General features: G+C 36.0%; 1 protein-coding gene across 6 annotated transcripts in view; it reads right to left on the bottom strand.

The window, feature by feature from the left end:
- Positions 1-13,593, bottom strand: part of NSD3 (nuclear receptor binding SET domain protein 3) — a 120,239-nt gene that overhangs the window by 59,830 nt on the left and 46,816 nt on the right. For all 6 annotated transcript variants that reach the window (XM_036109871.2, XM_036109874.2, XM_078069604.1 and 3 more), the window contains exons 3-4: positions 6,214-6,285; positions 5,440-5,602 (exon numbers count right to left, since the gene is read on the bottom strand). In XM_036109871.2, the coding sequence (XP_035965764.2) occupies positions 5,440-5,602; positions 6,214-6,285 (235 nt within the window). The remainder of the gene's footprint in view (positions 1-5,439; positions 5,603-6,213; positions 6,286-13,593) is intronic.

The raw sequence follows: 13,593 nt of genomic DNA, 5'->3' as shown, positions 1-13,593 counted from the left end.
TACGTTCTAGGAATCTAATGTACAGCATGGTTACTATAGTTAATAATACTGTATTACAGGGGTGCCTGGGTGGCTCAGTCGTTAAGCGTCTGCCTTCAGCTCAGGTCATGGTCCCAGGGTCCTGAGATCGAGCCCCACATCAGGCTCCCTGCTCAGCTGGAAGCCTGCTTCTCCCTCTCCCACTCCCCCTGCTTGTGTTCCTGCTCTTGCTATCGCTCACTCTGTCAAATAAATAAAATCTTAAAAAAAAAAATACTGTATTATATACATGAAAGTTGTTGAGAGTGTAGATCTTAAGCATTCTCACCAAACATCCACACACAAAAATAACTGTGTGAAGTGCTGGATATGTAAATTGGCCAAAGTATATGTATATCAAATCATTATGTTGTATGTACACTTTAAATATATATAACTTTGGTCAATTACACCTCAATAAGGCCTGAAGAAAAAAAAAGAAAAAGAAACTTAAGATGAGACCACAACAATGAAATGTAACTTAAAACAGACATGTGATACAAACATCTTTCCACATGCTCTTACAAAGAATTTGATCTTTATGTGTAAAAACTGTTATTTTTTCCAAAGCTAAGAATCTAGTAATATGGACCAATAATAATATGGAAATCAATGACTACTATCTAAAAATAATTAAGGAAAAATTTACAAGGTTGTTTAGATAACAAGCAACACAAAATGCTTCACAGTCATCATGTGTGAACATATCAATAAAATTTTTATACTGTGTTTTTTTGATTTTCAGTATATGTGCTGCCGAAGCGAGCACTGTTTTTTTGATTTTCAGAAAAACAGAAAACTTTCTCTAAAACTGCACTGCATACAGCTATACAATGGAATACTATTTGGCAACAAAAAAAGAAGTACTGACAGATGCCACAACATGAACCTCTAAAACATGAGGCTAAGTGAAAGAAGCCAGACACAAAAGGCCATATGTTATATGGTTCCATTTATATGAAATGTCCAGAAAAGGCAAATCTATAGAGACAAAAAGTAATTAGTGGTTGCTTAGCGCTGGGGGAAGAGAGGAGGAATGGGGAATGACTGCTAATGGACATGGGATTTCATTTTGGGTTGAGGAAAATGTTCCAGGAGCACCTGGGTGGCCCAGTTGGTTAAGTGTCTGACTCTTATTTTCAGCTCAGGTCATGATCTCAGGGTGGTGAGATCCAGCCCTGCTTTGGGCTCTGCACTCAGCGGGGAGTCTGCTTGGGATTCTCTCTTCCCCTCTGCCCCTCCCTCACTCACGCAAGCTCGCTCCCACGACGTCAAATAAAGCCCTTTATTTATTTTTTTAACATATATTTTTTTAAAGATTTTTTTTTAATTTATTTGACAGAGAGACAGCGAGAGAGGGAACACAAGCAGGGCAGTGGGAGAGGGAGAAGCAGGCTTCCCGCTGAGCAGGGAGCCCGATGCGGGGCTCATCCATGATCCTAGGATCATGACCTGAGCCAAAGGCAGACGTTTAACAACTGAGCCACCCAGGTGACCCAAATAAAGTCTTTTAAAAAAAAGTTTTAAAATTAGATGTAGTGATGACTGCACAACTCCGCAAATGTACTAAAAATCACTAATTTGTATGTAAATCATATCTCAAGAAAGCTATTATTTTAAAAACTACTGCAAAAAAGAAAATTAAAAATATCGAAATATACTTTAAAAAAAAAGATTTTATTTATTTATTTGATAGAGAGAGACACAGCGAGAGAAGGAACACAAGCAGGGGGAGTGGGAGAGGGAGAAGCAGGCTTCCCGCCGAGCAAGGAGCCCGATGCGGGGCTCGATCCCAGGACCCCGACACCATGACCTGAGCCAAAGGCAGACACTTAACCAACTGAGCCACCCAGGCGCCCTATCCTTATGTTTTGAATAAGTAAATAGAGTTTCAGAGAGTCCTTATTCCATAACCTCCACTCTTTTTTTTTTTTTAAAGATTTTATTTATTTGATAGAGACACAGCGAGAGAGGGAACACAAACAGGGGGAGCGGCAGGCAGAAGGAGAAGCAGGCTTCCCGCCGAGCAGGGAGCCCGATGCGGGGCTCGATACCAGGACCCTGGGATCATGACCTGAGCCGAAGGCAGCCGCTTAACGGCTGAGCCACCCAGGCGCCCCTCAAAATACACTTTTAATTAATTTAAACTTTAAAAAATTTCTAAATTCTCAGAGTTCTGGTTTTCTCAATCATACAAACAAATTTTACCAGCAGTAAAGCAGGAGATTGCCTAGGGAATTCCAGACCATATTAGATTAATTCCTAAATTTAAATACTTCCTTTGAAATACAGATGCGGCATAAAATTGTGCTTTCACTTGTATCCCATAAAAAAGCTGTAATTAGCAGGTTTTCATAGAGTAATTAAATGTGAAACTCTATATAATTTCAAAAGCACGCTTTTCTAAGGAGAGAGAATTGAAGAGCCACAACTCTCACATGATCTAATACCCCAGAGTGCTCCAGATACCCAGACAGGTACATGGATTATTTTATTTAGGAAGGCTTTGCCCTAACAGACACATGAAAGATACTAATCATCACTGATCATCAGGGAAATGCAAATCAAAACTACAATGAGATATCATCTCACACCTGTCAGAATGTCTAAATTAACAACACAAGCAGCAACAGGTGTTGGCAAGGATGCGGAGAAAGGGGAACCCTCTTGCACTGTTGGTGGGAATGCAAACTGCTGCAGCCACTGTGGAAAACAGTATGGAGTATCCTCAAAAAGTTAAAAACAGAACTACCTTATGATCCAGCAACTGCACTACTGGGTATTTACCCAAAGAACACAAAAATACTAACTGAAAGGGATACATGCACTTTATGTTTATAGCAGCACTATTTACAATAGCCAAGATACGGAAGCAGCCCAAGTATCCATCAACTGGTGAATAAAGAAGATGTAATGTGTGTGTGTGTGTGTGTGTGTGTATATATATATATATATTACTCAGCCATAAAAAGAATGAAATCTTGCCATTTGCAATGACATGGATGGAACTAGAGAGTATAGTGCTAAGCAAAATAAGTCAGATACCATATGATTTCACTCATACATGGAATTTAACAAACAAAACAAGCAAAGGTAAAAAAATAAGAGAGAGAGAGACATATCAAGAAACGGACTCTTTTTTTTTTTTTTAAAGTTTATTTTTTTTTTTTAAAGATTTTTTTTTATTTATTTATTCACTTGAGACACAGATACAGAGAGGGAGAGAGAGAGCATGAGCAGGGAGAGAGGCAGAGGGAGGAGGAGAAGCAGGCTCCCCGCTGAGCCAGGAGCCCGATGTGGGGCTCGATCCCAGGACCCTGGGATCATGACCTGAGCCGAAGGCAGATGCTTAACCATCTGAGCCACCCAGGCGCCCATCGGACTCTTAACTATAGAGAACAAACTGATGGTTATCAGAGGGGAGATACGTGGGGGGATGGGTTAAATAGGTGACAGGGATTAAGGAGTGCACTTGTGATGAGCACAGGGTGATGTATGGAAGTGTTGAATTACTATATTATACACCTGAAACTAATATAACACTGTATGTTACCTGGAATTAAAATTTAAAAAGGCTTGGTCCTTTGGGAAATCCCTGTCCCTTTCTTCTCCCATTCATGGACACAAAGATTATTAAACCTGCAAGGTACTTCAGAGAATACTAGTCCAACACTTAGTAATCAGTAATAAATGAAAGAACTAGGACTGCCTTCCCCCCAACCTTGGTAAATTATGACTAGGTGAATTCAATTACTTTCCTTCTAATACATAGTATGTTTAAGAGTGGAGGTTGTGGAGGTTGTGGAGGTTGTGGAGGTCGTGGAGGGGCGCCTGGGTGGCTCAGTCGTTAAGCGTCTGCCTTCAGCTCAGGTCATGGTCCCAGGATCCTGGGATCTAGCCCCGCATCAGGCTCCCTGCTCTGCGGGAAGCCTGCTTCTCCCTCTCCCACTCCCCCTGCTTGTGTTCCCTCTCTTGCTGTGTCTCTGTCAAATAAATAATAAAATAAATAAAATCTTTAAAAAAAAAAAAAGAGTGGAGGTTATGGAATAAGGACTCTCTGAAACTCTACTTAGTCAAAACATAAGGATAATAACAGTACCTACTTTGTAGTGTTGCTGCTATGTGGATCGCATAAAATATATAAGAGAATTGCTTAACACAGTGTCTTGCGTGAAAGTAGACATTCAACAATGGTTTTTTTTGTTGTTGTTGTTTTTACTTCTGCCCCATTGATGCTTCCAGTTACCCAATCTTGAATCAGCAGGTTATAATGACAGATAACTGCCTTCTGTACCAGGGCAGATTACCGGCTATGTAGCACAAAAGTTACAGATACGGCTGATCTTGTCACAAATCTGACTTGCAAGACTTATGTAGACATTTTTTCTCTTCATTAACAGTGAACAGGTAGCAAGACAGAAAGTTTAAAGAGAAAAAGAAATAGGCACAAAGTTGTCACAAACAATAAGGAATTCAAAACATAACAAGAGTGAGTTCACAAAGCAAATATCCAGAAATAAATTCCAAGCTCAAACCTTCCCCTGGCTAACTAAGCAAGTCCATTCCAAATGCTAGAATATCAGAAATCTAATCCACATGTTTTAGACAAACCCATGAAAAAAATTAGAGAAAAGTCAGAACACATCTTTTCTTAACATTTATTAATATTCCTAAGGTAGGATTCTATGCTAAATAGCTAGATTCAAGCTGTACGTTTATGTTGTATTGAATTTAAAAGGATGTCTCAGTAAATCTGCAGATTCAAAAATGGAGTGGAGGGAAAAAGCATCCTGAAAATTTTATCAGGATGAAAAGCACTTATGTGGGTAAAAAATTACTACTCAAAGGAATCAATGATGAAATAAGACATACAACAAAAGCATGGCCCAAATGCCTACTAAGCTCATATAAGACATCTTATTACTTACTCAACTGTTTTCTTTTGGAATTCATATGAGATATCAGTCAGATAAAGGTTTTTAAAGAAGTACAGAAGAAATTATAAAACAAATGCAGGGTGTTATAAGGGAAAACAAGGACCATATCAGTTGTAGAGGCTTTTTGCCCCTTAAGATCATAATTAAATCACTGGTCATTAAAAACTGATATTCTGGTGTTAGATTATATGCATATTCTTTTTTTTTTAAAGATTTATTTATTTACCTTAGAGAGAGAGAGAATGAGTGGGGGGAAGGGCAGAGGGCGAGAACCCTCAAGCAGACTCCCCACTGAGCATGGAGCCCAATGCAGCCTCAATCCCATGGCCCATGAGACCATGAGCTGAAATCAAGAGTTATATGCTTAACCAGCTGAGCCACCCAGGCGCCCCTCATGTGTATATCCTTAGAGTCATATACAACATTTAAGATTCAATTTTTTTCCCCAACCTTTTATTTAATATCTATGTGGGCCTTTACTTACCTCTTGTGTTAATTTTGGTATGAACCTCGAGCTGGGGATCACTTGAAACCATGCAAGGCCACCAAGGATAGGTTCCCACCTTAGACCAAACAAGATCGCCAACCTGGAACTTAACACCAGCAGACACTTCTGTTGTTGGAACAGAAGATAATATTGGCTGAACCTATAGGAAAAGTTCATAAAACTTCATCAGCAGAGAAAGTTAAAAAAAAAAAAGAAACTATGAACAAAGTACTTTAAGCATGCTAACCATGTAAAATTTATCTTCAATTATACTTTCCCTGACACTTAACCATAACTAGCAAAAAGGAAGAGAAGGAAAATAATGAACCCCACTCCAAATATTGAAAATAGGACTGATGTTTCTGATGTCTTATTATTGATAAGCCATCTTGAGAATTCACATAATCCATTAAAAATGGTCATAAAAATATTTTTGTAATTTTATATGGTGACAGACGGTAACTAGACTTCTTGTGGTGATCATTTTGTAATGTATTTTCATATCAAATCAATATGTTGTACACCTGAAACTAATATGATATATGTCAATTATACTTCCGTAAGAAAAAGTGGTCATAGTTTTGAAAAGAAAAATAATTCACTGAAAGTATCTACCTCTTAAACCAGCTCCAAGATTTATTTCAGTATAATTTCTGAAATCCAGAAGTATGGAACTGTAATAATACGTATGGAATGTGTTATAATTTAATCACCCTGCTTTCACCTTCTTACACCATCCCTGGTTAGACAATATTCAATAGAGCAACTCACCGGAGGTTCCTCTTTTAGTACTGGCTCTTCTCTTGGTTTTTCTGACATAGTGTCAACCCTCTCATTTGGTCTCTAGGTGAAAAGGTATAGATAAAAAGAACAAAATGGCAGCCAACCAAAGAACAATGACATACACAAAAAGAAATCAAAACTAAATAGCAAAGAAAATAAAGGACATTTATTAACTGAATAATGTAGGTAGTAAGAATTCAACAAATGCAATACATGACGCTATGTCTTAAATTCATGTTGCATTCCACACCATAGCTAGAGCTCATTTCTTATTACTTTTAAAACTTAATGTGTTGATTGTTGTTGCTGTTGTTTTTTTTAACCTAACAGGGTGCAGAAAAATGAGCACTCTGAGATTGCTAGTAAGATGTAACTTGGAATTTTTCAGGAGAGCAATTTGGCATGTATGAAAAGCCTTAAATTTTCAGACTCTGATCAAGCAAATCCACTTCTAAATGTATATGTATACTGAAAAGCACTGAGAGATATAAATATACACACAGAAAGATATGCACACTAGTCCTATTTATAAGAGCAAATATTAGGAAACAATCTAGATGTCCAGTAATTTAAATTAAATAGGATATAGTATAACTAGACAGTGAAGTAATATAAATATATTTTAAAATGACATGGGGGGGTGCCTGGCTGGCTTAGCTGGTAGAGCATGTGGCTCTTGATCTCGGGTTTGTGAGTTCAAGCCCCACATTGGGTGCAGAGATTACTTAAAAATAAAATCTTTTGAAAAAATAAATAAAATGACATAGGAAAATGACAATATAATGTTATTTGAAAAAAGCAAATTGCAAAGCAGTTTGTATAGTATGATTCCAATCTTGGAAAAATAATTTCTTATTTATTTTTTTAAAGATTTTATTTATTTATCTGACAGAGAACACAAGCAGGGGGAGCCACAGGCAGAGAAAGAGGGAGAAGCAGGCTCCCCACTGAGCAGGGAGCCCGATGTGGGGCTCGATCCCAGGACCCTGGAATCATTACCTGAGCCGAAGGCAGCCGCTCAACTGACTGAGCCACCCAGGCACCCCAAAATAATTTTTTTTAATGTGCAGAGAAAGAAAAATTAGAATACCACCAGGTGATGGAAAAAGTGATTCTTTTGGTATGCTCTTCTGTTATCTGTCAAATTGTCTATGATAAACATTATTTTTCCAATAATAAAACCCACACATATGTTACTTAAAAATTAATTTCTGCAACCCTTTGGGAAGGCTACTTAGAAGTATCTATCAAAATTCAAAAAATATCACTCTTCAATTGGGCAATTATATTTTAAGAAACTAGCTACAGAAAACAAAATGAGAAAATCTAAGCAGAGGATGGTTAAGTATAGCATTATTTCATGTCAGTAATCTACAGGTCTATCAACATCTTCTAACTTTTTATTTTAAAATAGCCCATATTAAAAGGTTTGATACATTTTATATCAGATTGATAAAAGTAGTTATCTTTGGGGAATGAGGTTAGGGAAATGGTAAAGGAAGATCTGTATTTTTGTGTTATTTGTATTTCCTGTAAAAAGCAGATTACTTTGTAATTTAGAAGATTTTTTAAAACTTCTCACTCGTCAAAGAATAGAACTTAATTTAGATGGCATAAAGAGAGATATAGCCATCAAATTAAGTCTTAATTCCAATTTAAAAATATGGGTAATTCTAGAAGCTACTTAAAATTTTCAATTAATTCAAGACACTGCTGTAAAAACAGTAAAAACAAAGTTTTATTAAAGAAAAAATTGTAGAAAAGTTTGTAACTATTAGGAAATGATAAGCCAGACTAATATCCCAAACCCCAAGTATCAATCGTTTACTCAACAATGCCTATGACTTTCCAGGCACTGTTCTAGTAGGTGGGTATGCAATGATGAACAAATAGATTTGATCCCTCACCTCAAAAAGCTTACAGTTGGGCAGGACAGACAGACATTAAACAAAAACATACACTTATATAATGTAAATGTATGAAGAGAAATAATGGGAGGTATATCTTTAAATATGAAGGTCAAGAAAGGCCTCTCTGAGAAAGTCAATTATAATCGGAGAATCAGAGGAAGAGGAGTTAGTCTAGTAAAAAGTGGGCAGAAGAACATTCCAGAAAGAAGGCATGGAACTTGTGAAGTTCCTGGGGTTTAAAAGTAGAAATTTCAGGAAGGACTTTACAACTGACTTAATTGCCCAAAGAAGAGAGGTTACAAGATGAGAGAGGGGAGGCAGGCTATAATACAAGGGCCTTGTAAGTATAGTCAAGTGTTTTATATTAAGGTCAATAAAAAGCCACCAAAGAGGATTAGGTAGAGAAGTAACATACACCAATTTATGTTTTAAAAAAATCATGTTAGCTATTATGTGGAGAGTATTTTGGAAAAAAAGGTAGTGGCAACTTGTTGACGGGCACAAAATGTGCTCTGTCAGATGTGTCTGTGGTGGTACCAGGACTATGTAATCTAATAGGACACACTCACTGAGCAAGGAAAGAAAAATCTATGTTCAAATGAAAACTGTTTTCCAGATTGCTGGTATAATAATAAAGCAGTCTGAAATACTGTCTCCATTTGCATAGGCCCTTTGGTAGCTTCACTTCAATCTACAGAAGTAGCTTAAGCCTTCACCTCAACTTCTCATCCTCAAGCTACCACAGGAAGACAAGGCCACTTGAGGAAGTACATATGCCGCTAAGAAAGCGAGTCATCCTCCTCCGCACATTCAATCTTCATGATGTCTAGGTGTAAGGGATCTCTGTAACTCCTTTTGAGGGCAGATAGATAAGGAGTGACTCATCTTTGCCAAACAACAGAATCCTACTATCATTGTAAGAACTGGTCTGAAGCCCATTAACATTTTTCCCTTTCTGGATTAAAGAAAGGAATTCCTTCAAAACTTTTAATATTCAAATGTCTTATTTTTTTAAATTTTTTTATGGTTTGTTCCAGAATGTTTGCTTTTCCTTCAGGCTAGCTTGAAACACTGTTAAAATTGTTTACAGAGTCATCTTAAAAGGAAAACAATGGCAAGGGTAAGAAATAAGCCTAAGATTTATTCTAAGCTTTCAAGACTATATATATAAAAGAAAGAAAAAGAAGTTGAATAAGGATGCTGCGATGATAGAAAGGAAATATATATTGTAAAATGTGCTAATGCATGAGCCAAATAGAAATATCTAGTAGGCATTTAGTCTATAGCCATACCACCCTGAATGTGCCTCATCTCATCTGATCTCAGAACCTAAGCAGGGTTGGGCCTGGTTAGTACTTGGATGGGAGAAATATCCAGTAGGCCTTGACTTGAGCCCAAAAGAAAGGGTAAGGAGATAAACCGGTTAACAGATAACATAGTATCATAAACACCAGTTAAGGGGTGAAGTTTTTAAGACAACATGGTCAATGGAAGTCAAATGCTTAGGAGTCAAGAAAAATGAGTCAGAAAATGCCAACAGATAAAATACTTCTGGGTATAACATCCATTTTCCTTTAGTTGTTCAAAGGATAGATAAGCTTAAAAGAGATTAAAATCAAGTAAGGACAAAAGATACCCTTTCTGGTACTAATAGTGTTGCTTTAGGAAGAGAGCGTCAGAGAAAAAGATGACAGTGAGTTAACTCAGCTCTCCTTAGTTTTAAATTTTTGATTTTACGGGTATATACTGCTTTTTTACATTTTTAGTTGATTCCATATGGAAAGACCTATATTCCAAGTTTCTTAAATAGGAAAAAAATACGTTAAGAGAGCAACTAAAATAAAATTAATTATCCAAAATATTCCTTTTAAAAAAATTTGGCCTAGTGCTTTTATTAAAACACAAGAGCTTTATTAAGATGAATAATATGCATCAAATCTGGCAGAATTCCTAACCCCTAATAATTTTCAAAACATTAAGCAAAATCATACTCTTTTTAAAAAAACTTACATCCACATTTAAGGTGGAAAGAAAAATTCAAAGGCAATAAATTATTCATGCATTTTTCTTTTACTTTCTGAATAACTGCATAATCTTAAACACTAAAACATCTGTACAAAAAGAACTTTTTGCATGTGAACAGCTTCTAAGAATTTTAAGACCTAATACTCTGAATCAAACATAACCTCTAACTTAGTGCTAATGGAACCAAAGTCACTATTTGGCTTTTTATGAGTAAAAATGGCAAGCTAAGAGTTAATGAGACTAGTCTTAGTGGATAAGCCCACTGAGGTGCTGGTGGAAGAACAATGTTTGAATAGGGCCTACACTCACATGCCGGAGGCATGGCACCTGCCAAGGAGGAAGACACACAGAAACACTTCCACATGTTTCTAATTTGATAAGAGGAAAAACAGCTAAACCAGCGTTACAAAATATACAATTTCAATAGTGATCTCAGCTCTCCTGCTGCCGAGATGTTTGGACACATTTTATTGTTGAGAAGATACACTTAGGTTGTTCCAAATAACAGCCACTCTTTAGAAGGCCAAACAGCTCAGAATTGGGAGGAAATATTTGCAAGATCAAATACCAAGAAAAAAGAAAAGAAAAAAGTAATGAGTGAAATCATTAACTATTAATTTAAATGAGATTGTTTGTTCAAGAAAGAACCTATGAGTGGGCTTTTAAGTTACAAAATTATATATAGAAGCAAATCCAGCGTAAGGACCATCATTTCAAACTTTTTCTCCAAGCACCCAGTTCTCATTATGCCTCTCTAAAGCATCTGGGGAGGGGAGCTGTCCAGTGAGAGTCTGCAGACTCTCACTTGAGCTCCTCTTTCATTTCTAAGCCCTCTACAATGCTAAACACCAAGCAAGGGCTTGGACCCTTAGTAACAACCAGGAGGCACAAGGGTATCAAAAATTGAACACTTACAAGAAACTGTCCTAAGGGAAACAAAATAAATGTTGTTCAAGTTAATGAAACCTAATTAAAAAACAAAACAAAACCATAAGGTTACAAAACCAATTATTTTGTGAACATCACTGGTCCTCTGTACAGTACTGAAGTATGACACTAACAACAAGCAAGAGCCTTGGGAGCTCTAGCTTTAAAGTTCTATTACCAGAATGGAGTACAACTTTTACGGCATCCATCTCGTATATTTATAATTATTCCCCATGTGTGATAAATTTTAATTAATCAAAATTCAACTAACAAGAACTCTTTTTTCTCTTTGGAAAAAAAGGAAGGAGGGAAGGGAGAGAGTAACAAAGAGAAAAAGGGAAGGAAGAAAGGGGACAAGGTGAAAAAAGGACGGGGGAGGGAGAGAAACAAAGGGGAGAGAGAAACAAAACAAAAAACCCTGGATTTTTGCCAAAAACTCAACTTTTAGGCAACGGTCTTGATAGGAGTTAGTGCAATCAATATCACTTTCTACATCTCTATCTTCAGTCAAATTGGTATTCTTTTGCCTCAAGATATTGTAAAATCCTAAATAATGAAATCCTAAATTATGCCCCACATGATTTACTAAAAAAGAACATAACTAAGACTTTTAAATCTTATCTAATCCCTGGATATAGCAATTAACTGAAGGTTTAAGTGATACAAAGAGCTAGGCATAGCAGATATCCAACAAAGAATTGGCTTTAAAATCTCATTATAAAGTGACTATTAGAAATATCATTGCACTGCTACTAAAAGCACACAATATCTAGTAAACTATCACAGGTTTCCCATGATTTCCCTTTTGTTTCAGTTTCTTTTTAGACATGGAAAGATTTATTAGAATTGCTGCTCTTGGGAAGTGATTTTCCTGAAATTGGATGAGGATCCGTGAAAGAATGACTCCATTATTTGTTCTTAGTTTTCTTCCCCTTTTTTTCATTCACAAAGTTACTGGAGTACAACTAGTTTAAAAAGTGTATCCTACACTAAATGATAAAAATATAGTCAAGGTAAAAAAAATATATATACCATTGCACTGTTTTCCTAGATTCCAATAAAACAAATAGGAGATACAAAAAGTAAGCAGACTGTCTTATCCTGCTTCTGATTCCAGACCTATTTCTATTTTGAAATATATTTTTAATGTACTTTATCCATGGAGGTAAAAAGTCTAGTCCAGCAAGTAAAACTGGATATTCTCCTATTGGCTAGATTTTCTAGAGCAAAAGCAAGAAGGACCAACAAAACAGTTCTTAGGAACTAAGCTTTAGCTTTCGTTTTAACCCAATTCAGGTTTTTGTGATTCCCAAGGGTCACAGTGCATCACATACCTTTTCACTGCAGGTCTAGGTAAAAAGTGCTACAGTGAATGCATCTGGAGTACAAAAGGTTAACTTCTCTCCTTCCATGTAGTCATTTACTTAAGAAACAGTCTGTATAAGATACTATGTAAACTAAGTTCAGGGAGCGGAGCATTTAATAAATGATTTAAGAAATTAAAAGGCATTTTAAAAACCACTTAGTTACAAAGCCTTCATTTTACAAATGCAGAACTAAGATACCAGAATAGCTAAAATGTCTCTAAATAATACCTTTATTTCTTTACCCAGTTTTATTTTCTTCATAGCACTTAACACTATATGAACTTATATACGTATGCTCATATGTAGGTACGTATGTATTTTCTCATTCCTCTTATTAAAATATAAGCAACCTGAAAGTAGGCATCTTTAATTTTCATTCATTGCCCTACTTTAATTCTTAGAAAAGTGCCTAGCACAGAGTAGGTACTTAATCAATAACTGTTAAATGAATAAATAAAACTATAGAAAAATGAGAAAAACATATTGAAATATTACACTGAGACTCACGAGAGTCTAGAATTGGTGTAGCCTTTTACTCCAGAAAATGATCACATTTGAGTTGTATGAAGTACTGGAACCCAGTTACCAAGGAAAAGGTGAGTTGGTATGAAGTAAACAATTCTTTAAACAGAAGATAACAAATTAACTTATTCAGGCATACAGCATATAAAAGCAGACTAGTGTTGCCAAAATAGATACTTATTTTCTTCCCAAATCAAAGTCTAGGAAACGTATGTCTTCAATTCAAACCATGTATTAGAATACTAACTAAAAATTTCATTCAAGCTAGAACTGATTTGTTACATACCTATTAATAAGAAAATTCATACTAAAACCTCAGATATACTAAAAAAAATTCAGCAGCATGCATCTTACCTATGAAGGATGACTCATAAAAATTCCACCTGAAGTTTTTATATGAATACTAATTGATTTTAATAAAAACAGTACTTCTATTACTTCAGTTTATTTTGTAGCAAACACACTAGTAATGAGTATTAAGTCATTAACACTGGGAAAAGTTGGTCTAAATAAAGATAACCAATATAATTAACCATCTCCTTGCCTTTCCTCTTCATCTTTAGAAACCAGTTTATTATAAGCAAATAAAAATAAGTGAAGCTATTAGACAAAGAAAC

Source organism: Halichoerus grypus, chromosome 3 (assembly GCF_964656455.1).
Source record: "Halichoerus grypus chromosome 3, mHalGry1.hap1.1, whole genome shotgun sequence".
NCBI lineage: Eukaryota > Metazoa > Chordata > Mammalia > Carnivora > Phocidae > Halichoerus > Halichoerus grypus.
The sequence above is the reverse complement of the archived record's forward strand: the minus strand, read 5'-3'. Positions and strand labels throughout refer to the sequence as shown.